This window comes from Condylura cristata, unplaced genomic scaffold (genome assembly GCF_000260355.1).
Source record: "Condylura cristata isolate star-nosed mole 26May11 unplaced genomic scaffold, ConCri1.0 scaffold00011, whole genome shotgun sequence".
In the NCBI taxonomy this organism is placed as follows: domain Eukaryota; kingdom Metazoa; phylum Chordata; class Mammalia; order Eulipotyphla; family Talpidae; genus Condylura; species Condylura cristata.
Genome location: NW_004567112.1, coordinates 1,454,673 through 1,465,837, shown reverse-complemented (window position 1 = coordinate 1,465,837; position 11,165 = coordinate 1,454,673). Strand labels below are relative to the sequence as shown.

Here is an 11,165-nt window from a genome sequence, read left to right as displayed (position 1 = left end):
AGGGAGGGCCTCTGAGGGATATTTTTATATAATAAAGAGTCCAAATTGGCAGTTACTTTCTTTCTCCGGGCGTTTTCCTGTCCCTTTGGCTGCAGCAGTTCTGGTGAGAGTCAGCTTCCAACTGCCTGTTAATTTTTGCAGGTCACGGTGTCAAGTTTGCTAGCTGCTTTTAAACTTCCACATGTTTGTGAGATCTGTAGCACTTTTGCTGTAGACATATAGCATAGCTTTGCTTTGTGCTTACCCTGCGTTGGATATTTGGAGTTTCTTGAATATTTGCCTCATGTTTTGAATTACTTTGGCAAAGCTCCTGGCCGCGACCTGTTCTGGCGCTGCCTTTGCACTGTGCGCTCTGCTTCCTTCTGAACTTCAGGTCCCGTGTGCGCCGCCTCCGCGCTGTGCCCTGGTCTCTCCTGCCTCTGCTTCTGCTCCCCACTTCGCTACTTGGCTCCTTTGCTCTCTTTGACCCTTATTCAATTCGTGTAATGAGATCTTAATTTTAGAGCCTATACTTTTCAGTTTTAGAATTTTTGCTTCTGTTGTATCGACTTGCTTGCCTACTACATTTTTCCATCTTCATGTCTGTTTTTGCCTCTATTTTCCATGTTCCCGTTTTTCCATTTTCTCCATCTCCCCTTCAGGATATAACAAGCACACTGACTTTGAGAGTGTTGTTCGCTCCTGATAGTATCTTGAACTGTGGGCGTGTTTCTGTGGTTTTCCTTCCTCTTTGATGTGGTCTGGTCTTTTCCCACATTTAATAAGTTTTGTTTGCGTGTAGAACTGTGCATTATGTAAAATGTTATCAGTGTCTCCAAGTTCTGTTCATTTCTTCTGACAGCTGCTGAACACTCGGTGTGACAGCAGGTTCTCATGCCAGTGTTCAGCCCCGGCCCCAGCAGCTCTAGGAGCTGGCCGCTGGGGTGTGGCTATTACTTGCATCTCCTCAGCCTTGATGGAGTCTGCCCAGCCTCGTGCTCCTCTTCACCTGCAATCAGAGCTTCTCGACTCCTTCATTTTAATTGCGTGGTACATCACTTGCGCAAACTCACAAAATAGATACCTGAGAGTATAGCTTCCCTTTGCTTTGTAGTGGAAACTGTTGCTTTATAGTGCAACTCATTTAAATAAATGATTACCTCCAGGGTAATTAATTATCACTTAGTTTATAAAATTTTCCGTTGTATACAAGTTTTCAGGTATGGTCTACTTTTAATCAGGCAGACAGCTAGCGTGTATTAATAAAACATCTGAGTTGCAACTTTTTGAAATGCAAATTTACTTTTTAGTAACAACAACTTGAAGTTAGCTGCTAATAAGTAATTTATAGATGAAACTTATTTGCAATTAGCAAAATAAATTTGCATGCATGTAACCGATGCGTAACTGCCTTATTATCTGTTTATTGATTTTGCTCCACCTCTCAAGAGTTTTTCTGTTACCATCAATTCTGTGATGAGTTTGTAGAGTAATGTTCCTCTGCAGTAAGGTCATTGAGCATTTATTATTGTAGTGTCATTTTCAGACGGTTGTCAGTGCACGTTAAATTTGGGCAAACTAAGTGTCTGTGAATGTCAACTTCGTGACTTTATGGGCTTAAAAGTCCCTGGCAGGAAATAACACCCGAACGCTCATCGTGTCTCGTGGGGAGAACTGAAGCTGGCTTCCCGATCCTCCCTGCCCCGTCCTCTTCCCCGCTTCCTCTCTCCCTATTTCTCGTGTCCAGATTTAGAAAGTGCATGTTCCCATGAAAAGCGCCCCGGCGCCCCCTGACAAGCTGACCTGTCGGCAGCGCCCCGCTGACACGGTTGGGAAGTGGGGGTTCGGTGCGGCCCCCACAGTGCGTGTTCCTTCGCAGGTTGTATGAGAACAAGGGGGAGGCCGCCTTCGTGGAGTCGCTGGTGCAGCTCTTCCAGTCCGTCAGCACCATGATGAGCAGCGCGTCGGACCAGACCGTCAGGGTGAAGGTAGGGCCCGCAGGGCCGGCGTGGAGTCCGTCGGCTGCCTGGCCGCGGGCGTGGGGCCAGGCTGGCTGTGCGCAGTCACGCGCCCGCGCCGGGCTCCTCTTCCACTGCCTGCGGGCGCCTGAGGTGCCGCCCCGTCTTGGCGCTCAGCTCGGCCTGGACAGGCCAGGCGGGGTGTGGCGCTGGGCCCGCAAGTGGCGGCTGAGCGGCCAAGCCCGAGGCCGTGCCGGGCGCCAGGCAGACTGTGCGGGAGGTGTCGCCCGTCCTCGGGAGGGCAGGGAAGGAGGGCTCTGCCTTCTGCTGTTCTCTCCACTTGCCATCTCCTTCTCGTGCGCTTCTGCTGTAGGAAGGAAACACCCTCCCGAGAGGGGCGCCGGGACGCGGGGCATGAGCGTGCCCGAGCTGCACGCTCCAGGACCTCCCGGTTCTGGAAGTTTCTTGGGGCTGACTTGCAGCAGGACAGTTTGTAGTTGCACTTTTCCTCCAAGGGGCAGGCGTCTTCCAGAAGTTGCTGCGGCTTCCCGTGGCTGCTCCTCGTGGGCTCTGGCCCGCCCTTCTTCCTTCACTGTTTCAGTCTGGAAAGCTCTTTCTGGCTAGTGTCTCGAAGCTGTTTTGGGAATGTGTCAGCTTCCGAGCTGCGCCTAGGAGGCGCATAGCCTCGGCGGTGCCCTGTGGCCGCCACGACCCAGGGGACGGCCTCCCTGAGCAGGACTGAGGTCCTCATGTCCTTTCGACTGGGGGGGCCACTCTGGCCACTTGGCTTCTGCAGGCTCACTCCCGCTTTTCCTGGGAATCTGCCCTGCAAGTCTGTTCAGAGAAAGCGACGGGCTGTGTTTATTGAAGTTTCAGGTTAATTTTTCTGGCAACTTGACATTTCCTGAAGCCACCTTCATGTTGCAGGTTAAAATTAGCCCTGCGTTCAGTGTGCTCGCTGCTAACTCCGGTGGCATTTAGAAAACAGACGCATGTAGTATAAGAATAGATAGAAATGACAGGAAGTTTGGCGCCCAGGAGGAATTCTAGATTTCTAAATATATTCTGGCATTATTAAAGTTGGCTGGCTTCACTCGTGTCTGCCTCCCTCCCTCGGCGGCACGTCTCTGGGTGGTGGGAGACTTGGCTGGGCCCCCCAGAGCCCCCCACCGGTGGCATCTCCTTTTACGACCTGGGCTTTGGGGTGTGAGCCCCGTGCCGACTGGCCGGGGAATTGGCGCCTCCGCGCTGCCGGCAAGGTGTCGGCCTGTTCCTTCGCACCGGGTGCCCTGCAGCCTCGAGACGGTGGATGCGTCGCGGGGGCCTGCTGTCTGCCATTATAACACTTGGGATTTTGCTATCGACGTGGAGATGCAGTTGAGGATCATTTTCATGGGGTAAACAGGAGAAAAGACTGGCCTTCCGTTGGGTACTGTGCTGTTGCCCAAGCGTGGCCCCGTGCAGGGGGCTTCATGTTGGCTGGGTCACGGTGGCTGTCACTCTGTTCACGATCTTGAAACCTGGGTGTCACTGCCAGGCGGGTGACTCAGCGTGTGCTTGTGACGTGTTTGGAGAGCGCGAGGGTTGAGCTCTGGACATCGCCAGAGCTCATCTGGGGCCGGTGCAGGCCGAGGCCGGAGGACGGAGAGGCCCCCTGTCTGCGGGGAGGACGGAGTCTGCCTTCACGCTGGCGACAGGCGGGTCACGGCCCGCTGGGCGCCCAGCGGGTTCGGGGGAGTGCGCCGTGGCAGTGGGCAGGCCTCACGGAGCCGGCTGGCGGGCACGTGGGGCGGGCCTGGCTTCCGGGGGTGGTGGGGACTCGAGGTGGGGAACAGCCCAGGGGGCGGGTTGCGGTGGGAGAACAAGAAGGAGCCAGAGGTGGCAGGCGCGGCCAGGGCTTGGGGAGGACCCGGCCCGGGGAGGCGCAGGGAGCAGCGCGGGCGGCCTCCGACCGGCCCGAGTGCGGTGAGGGGTGAGCTGCATCCTCGGCATGGCGCGCTGCCCCTGACCGACCGGCCGGCCGGCCGGATGGACTTACTTTCCCACCTAACGCTACATTCTGGGAAGCGGGCAAGATCTCCCGGGGAGGAAGCGGCGGGGTGCGGGGATGGAGTCTTTCCCCTCAGGGTTCTCTCCGTATGAAAATTTCATAAGCTCTTCGAATCTCATCATGTGGAATTCTTTATTGCTTCTTTTATTTCTGTCAGGGGATACTTTTTTCATTTATATTTTTAAGTAAAATATGTGCTTAATTGGAACAAACTTTTCCCAGAATCTTGCGAGTTTCTTTTCCGAGCTGGGGGCTCTTGGTGGGCACCGCTTTGGGGGTATGTGGCCAGCAGGTGCTCTTCCAGGCACGGCTGCCACCCCATTCCAAGGGAGCTGCTTGGGGTATGTGGTATGTGGGGCACCACCTTGACTCAGGACTCTCCCACCTCTGAGGAATGACGCGTGGAAGCGCCTTCCTGGGCGTGAAATGTGCTGGTGGCAGCCGGCCCACTGCAGGCGTGCTGCCGTGCTCGGCAGAGCGGTGGCGGCCAGGGCCTCCTGGCCGTGAGGGTCCCCCTCGCTGGGACGGGCCACCCTGCAGCCTGCCCACCCTGGGGCGGCGCCTGCCCCGGCAGGTGGGAGCGCCTTCCTTTCCAGTCTGCTCCCGACCTGCGCAGTGGCCCTGCTGGCGTGGGGCCGGGCCGGGCCGGGGCGGGGGTTGGCAAGGGGGGTGTGGGCAGCCCCGGTTGTTTCCCCTGCACCTGCAGCTGTCTACCTGGAATCTCCATACCTTCATTTCAGCCTTCTCTGCCTGCTCTTTAAGCGCCACAGGTGATGGGCATCACTTCGTTCTCCTTCCCCCAACCTGGCCTCTGGTGTCTAAGCCACGTAACTCTTAAATGTTGGTTGAGACGCCTCTGTCAGAACTCTGGGTTCTAAAGTGAGGAGGGCCTGGCTGGCTCTGGCGTGCCCCAGAGCGACCTCCTGCCCACTGGCTTTGGCAGGTGCTCCCGCATGTGTTTCTCTCCCGTTCGGAAGAGGCGCTCCATCCCTGCAGGCCGCTGTGTCCTGCCGGCTCAGCCCAGTTCCCTCAGCACTTCCGTCCCCTCCGACACTGGGGTTGTCTGTTCCCGTGGGCACGTTGAAGGATGGACTCTGGCTGTGTGCTCGGGCCTTCCCTCCGCCTTCATGCGTGTGACCTGTCACCTCCTTGCAGTACACAGCGAGCCTCAAAGAAAGCTACCAGAGGAGGAAGCAAGTGCTACCCTGCACTAAGTGCTACTGCTACCAAGTGCTGGTATTGGGGAGTCACTTGTTTTTCAGCGTGCACAGAGCTGGATCTTAAGACAGCTGCTGAGGGTGTGTGGGTGGCCGGCCCTTGGAGGCGCTCGGTCTTTGTGCTTTAAATGAACCGGAGCTCTCCGAATGAGTAGGCCCTTTGTGTGGTATTTTAAACTCTCCTCTGGCTCCTTTTTTGACGCTGTGCTAAGTTCAGTGGACAGCAGTCCCATGCACACCCCACGCTCTCCTGATTTGGGGTAATTGATGCCGGAGCCGGGCGCCTCTCCCGTCCAGCTGGGAAGACGAGCCTCCGCTAGATGAATGCATACTGCTGGCAGGGGTGAGCCGCAGACGGCATGCGTACGCTTCCCAAGAGCATCGAGCCTTTTCAGGTGCCGCGGTGTGTAGGCGTCCTGCTTAACTCTCTCCACGCCGTTTCTATTAAGCCGTAGAGGCGAGGCAGATTCCTCCAGCTGGGAGATTCTGAGTTCTTGCCCGTGTCGTGCGAGCCAGATTGTCAGCGTCCTTTGCCTTTCACCTTTCGAAAATTTAGCGTGCGTGGTCTGGGGCTTTTGCTCCGCTTTGCCCACAGCCCGGGGTTTCCTTGATGGCGGTGCCCCACGAGAGGGGGCGCCGGCGCTGTGGCTGGGGGTCCTCTGACTTTCCCCTCTGACCTGCCCGCGCTCCTGCAGCGCCTGCGTCGCGGAAGGGCGCCCGTGAGTCCTTCCTGGCGCCCTGGCCGCTGAGCCGGCCGTCTGGTGGGCGCTGGGCTGCTGAGCGCCATTGTTTATGTATTCTGCGTTTGAGTCGGGACTTTGCTACCCAATCATTTAATGTTTTCTAAATGACACCTCTGGTCTTTTGTTTGTCGGAGCGAGATGGAGCCATCTAGCCTGCAATTTGTTCTCTGCTCTCTCGCCCTGCCAGTGTCTACTCATTAACTCATAATTGTTTCCCTGACCTCCTCGAGCCTGACGAGACCCGCGCTCCGCCCGTGACCTCCCCCCCCGCCCCGGCAGCCACAGGAGATGGCCGCCTCCGCGGATGACCTCTGCCATCCCCAGTCAGATGTCCCGGAACCCCCGGTGCTGTCTTTGGCAAAACAAACATTATTTTCAGAGAACTTAAACCCCATCCATTTATATTTCCCTTTGCTGGGAGCTGCGCCTGCCCTGGGCACGCGGCATCCGCCCCTGGGGAGAAGGGGCCGCGCTCTGTGGGGGCGCCCCGGGAGCTGAGTGCGGCTGGTTTACTTGGGCTAACTGCCCACGGGCAGGAGGCCTCGGCCTGGCCTGTCCAGCCCCCGCCTCCGTGCCGCCCACAGCACCTCCCGGCGGCCTTCTCCCCACTGTCCGCTGCCGCCGCCCAGTGGGGTCTCTGCAGTGGGACCTGGAGCTCTGGGGTTGCGTCCCCTGTGCCGCGGGCCTCAGGGCCCGGGAAGAGCGCCTGGCTCCGGGACTCGCCCCTGGGAGCCCCTGAGACAGCCCCTCTGCTGAGGCGTGACTGGCGCTTTGCACTGGCAGCTCTTTTCAGCTTTGGGCGGGAAGTTTGGGAGATGGACACACCCCGCTGCCCACAAGCCGGAGGGGACCCAGGCCCCGAGGTCCCGTGCGCCCCGGCGCCGCCGGCCCACGTGTTGGGCCTTCCCGGGGAGGCCTTCTGCAGAGCACGGCCCAGGGCCCGGGCTCGGGGCCGCCGCGGTACCCGCCCGAGCTGCAGGCGCCTCTGGAGAGGGAGACGCCCCACCAAGAAGCCGCGCCCCTGCCCTCGCTGCCTCTGCTCCTTCACCGGCGGCAAGTGCAGTCAGACCTGCTCCTTCTGCCCGCTGGGTGGGGGTGATGAGGGCGAGGAGCGGCCTCCACGGGGGCAGAAGGCGCAGCGGCAGCAGGGGCAGAGGGCACCGGGCCTGTGGCTGTGCGGAGACCTGGCCCGGGTGCTCTGCCCCCCCAGGCACCTGCGTCCGCCCCAGTCCCCAGCAGGGGCTGTGGGTTCCGTGGGTCCTGGCAGCCAGCCTGCTGCTCGGCTGCTGGCGGCCTCAGCAAGGGCTGCATCGAGGGCCAGCCCGGGCGTGCTGTCGAGGCCTCGCGCCTCTTCTGCAGCGCGCTGGTCAGAGTTCTTGGCTGCCGGGTGCCTGCTGGGCCTGGCAGGTCTGGGCCACTCACCAGAAGAAGGGAGCAGGTGACCCGCGCATTACAGAATCACTCTCGGTGGACCTGGAGCGCAAGCAGCACCTTAGAGCCGGCGCTGCTGCGGGCCCCAGCCCCGCTTCGGGGGCCCCTCCGGGGTATCTCCCCAGGCTGGGCTCTGTGCAGAGCCGGTGGGTCACGCTCCCACCTGCTCCGGCTTGGACACCTGCCCGCTGCTGGACTAGCGGGGCCTTAGGCCGTGAAGCCGGCCTGCATCTCACGAGCCGCTCACCACCTGAACTTCGGAGTGGGCAGTTTGCTGCCTGCTGCTAGATAATAGAACAGAGCGGGCTCATTGAGTTCCTCACAATGGATGTGATTATGAACGGCCCCTCTTACTCATACACAGCGCTACATGGGAGATGATTACCGAGTACTGTTTTCTGTTTTCCTGAGGTGATTTTTGAAGCCCTCAAATCCCCGTGACACCGAGGGGAAAAGCCCCTGAGAAGCCACTTGCCGTCGCGCAGCTGCCTGCCGCCGGGGCCGAGTGGCCCCGGTCCCCGTGCGGACCCCGAGGCGCGGGAGCGAGCGCGGCCCCCCGTGCTTGCAGAGCGGGGTCCCGCTGCGCCCGCTCTGGCCCGACCCGGGGCCCCTGGCCCTCGTCCCAGCTGGGATTGCGTTTTCAGATTTCAAACAGCCTTTGCTCCTCCTCCACTAGGTTACTGCTGAAACTCAGTATCTTAGAGCTGCGATCTTGTGAGTCCCGGCACTCAGCGTCGCCTCGCCGCGGGAGGACCGCAGGACGCTCTCCTCGCGCCTCCCTCCTCCCGCACCCAGTGGCCAGTCGCCTGTGGGACCGTGGGCCTCGAGCGCTTAGGCGAATTACTTCTGCGGTGAGGAAGCGGCTGGAGAGTCACTTGGGCTACCTCTGTGTCCGCCCCCCCAGGGCTGGGGTCTCCGCTCTCCGTTAAAGCACCTCCTGGTTTCTTTCTGTGAAGCGCAGACGGGAGGCCCAGACCCTCCCCGGGGCCTCCCAGTCTTGGGGCTGACCTCTGGGGGCAGCCACTTCTCTCGGGAGCCCGGCTGGGCAAACCCCGATTTCCGCTTCGGTCCGGCCGTGCCGTCCCGGCCGCCGTGCCGGCGCCTCCCTGCCGCTCCTGCGGGAGCCTCCTCCTGTGGCTCAGTCACCGAACCCGCACTCGGCAGGTTCTCAAGACCGGGCGCGAGCGGGAGGTGCTAGGCGCGAAGGTGTCGAGTCTCAGCCCCGGTGAGTGGGCACAGGCGGCCCCAGCGAGGACCACCGGCCTCTCCCTCCTGGGGTGTGGATGCAGCGCCCCCAGGGGCACCCCCGGCACGAAGTAGCCTTCTCTTTGGACCCCTGCGGTACCTCTCTCATTTAAAAAAAAAAAACAAAACACTAAAACACGTTAGTCAGAGTCTCCATGTGACCTGGCCTTGGCTTCGGAAGTTACCTGGCGACGCGCAGGGCCATGCGGCGTTCGGCAGCTCCTGCCGCCGTGAACACGGGAGTTGGCTCTCACGGAATGAACCTCTCAGAGGCCACTTTGAAGACAGAAGAATCGGTTACACCGAAGAGCTCGTGAGCCGGTCGCTCAGGGGGCACTTTGAAAAGCTCTGCCGACATCGCGTCAGTGGGGCTGGGTCATCCCCGCCTGGTCAGGAAGGGCCGTGCTTAGATCGTGGCCTGAAGGCCGGGAGCCGGGAGAGGAGGTTAGGGAAAGCCGTCTCCTGACGTGTGGGGTCGGCAGGGTGTGGCCGGCCTCGTGCCCGGGTGTGGACGCCGCCTCGCGGCCTGTGAAAGCAGGTCGTTGGCCTTGACCGCTCACTACCGGGAACATATTAGGAGAACCAGGGGCAGTGACTCAAGGGGCCAAGGGGGACTCCACTCTGGGGCCGTGGGTGGGCCTGAGGTGCCCCTTGCACCCCGGGATGCCCCAGAGAGCCCCAGCATGTGGGAGCGTGGTCAGGCCTGGGCAGCTGATCCCTCGCAAGGGCACTGCCCTTGCAAGAGCATTGTCCACTCCTGTGTGTGCTCCCGTCTCTTGGTTATAAGGCAGGGTGAGAGGCACCCCAGGCCCCCAAACCTGCCTGCTCACAATGGACTGTGCCTCCTCAGCATAACGGCAAACACACTCCAGTGCAGAAGACTTTTAGTAGAAAATAACTTCACGCAATTAGTGTGCTAAGAAGAGCAAGCATACGGTTAGAATAGTTTCCAGTGAAACCCTAAGACACCCATCCCTCGTGGGTGAACGCCAGGCCAAGGGGCTGGCTGGCCCCAGGCAGGGCCACTGAGGCCCAGAAGCCAGCCCCAGCCTACGGTGGACGCGTTGAAGCTTTCTGAGGCGCAAGCATCGAGAAAGGTGGCCCAGGGCTGCCCCATGCCCAGGCCCCGCTGGCTCGGGAGAGGGACGCGGGCTCCCAGCCTGCGCTTGCGTCCGCGGCTGTGTGCGCTGTGACGTTGCTTGGATTCTAGACTTTCCAAGATCCAGAGCTGAATTATTTAATTTTCTCTGCTGATCATGTCATCTCATTTTGCAGTAAATGCCACTACTTTCTTGTGCTTGCTGTCCTATTTGATTCCCAAGTTTTCTCCAGTTGACTCTAAATCGCTCTTTACGCATGCCAAGCGAAAGCCAGCAGGTGCTCATTCTGAGGGTGGCCTTATGAAGTGCCATCGTGAAATTCATTCCAGTTGGCCGCCGCAGCCCGGCTGTGCCTGCCACGTGCGCACGGGCGTTGGGCGGCAGCTGGCACCTTTGCCCATCTCACTCCTCTCGCACTGCGTACTGGCCTTCCTGTGACCTTCTGGAAGGAGGCCTGTCTCCCTCGGGACCAAAACACAGATGCCCCCAGACCTGCCGGAAGTTACTCAGACCTGTCACCCTCGCGGCTTGTGCTTAGTAGATACCGCAGCGCTTGAAAACAAAAAACTGCTTAGATTTTATGCCTTTGTGTGACCGCCGGGCTCCAGAGCCATTCTGTTGCGTCTGAGCCTAGCGATGCGTATCCTGCTTTGCAGCTGCCTCGCCACTGCCTTGCGCTGTCTCCTGGGACGGGGCGTTCTCGAGGGCTGCCGGGAGGGCCGTGGGCAGGAAGGGGGTGCGCGGTGCCCTGCTCCGGGCCTCAGGCTGGGCGGCTCCGGGGCCCGTGTCTGCCGCTCTTGCGCTCCTGGGTGGTCAGAGCTGTACTTACACGGGAAGGCAGCCTTCCGCCCGGATTCTTCCAGAAGGGCCGGCAAGCTGCGGGTCTTTCGGGGGAAGCTGGAGCGAGAGCGCGAGTGGAGACTGGGGGCGGTGCCTACCGCCGAGACTGCTGAGCGTTTGTGGGTGCCCCCTCGTGTAGCTGGGCCGTCGGCTCCTGGGTTCTTGCCGGAGTGTCCTGCCAGGGGCCGGGCTGGGGCACCCTGCCCTCCAGGTGTGCGCCTCACCTTCCTCCCCACCCCGGTGGCGTCTTGGGGGCGTCCTCTAGCCTGGAGACGCCCCCTGGGCCTTGCTTGATGCCCCCGTCTGTTCCATTGGGGGTCTCCTCTCCCTGAACCTGTTCCCGCTGGCTTTCTGGGGTCCTTTCCTGGGGCGCCTCCTCAGCCCCTCTTCTGCAGTCACCACACCCCCCCCAATTCTCTCCTCCCTGTTCATAGGCTCCTGCAGTCTCCAGTGAGGGTGGTAAGGTGGACAGCCAGCGAAGGTGGCCGCCCAGCAAGAGTAGTGTCTAGCAAGAGTGGCTGCCCAGCAAGAGTGGCATCTAGCGAGAGTGGCTGCCCAGTGAGAGTGGACGCCCAGCAAGGGTGGCCGCCCAACGAGGGTGG

The 11,165-nt window shown here is 60.3% G+C and overlaps 1 protein-coding gene across 1 annotated transcript in view; it reads left to right on the top strand.

The window, feature by feature from the left end:
* The window catches only part of DOCK1 (dedicator of cytokinesis 1), a 239,593-nt gene that overhangs the window by 49,981 nt on the left and 178,447 nt on the right, over positions 1 to 11,165 (top strand). Inside the window, 1 exon segment of the mRNA XM_012723446.1 lies at positions 1,859 to 1,967. Within this exon segment, the coding sequence (XP_012578900.1) occupies positions 1,859 to 1,967 (109 nt within the window).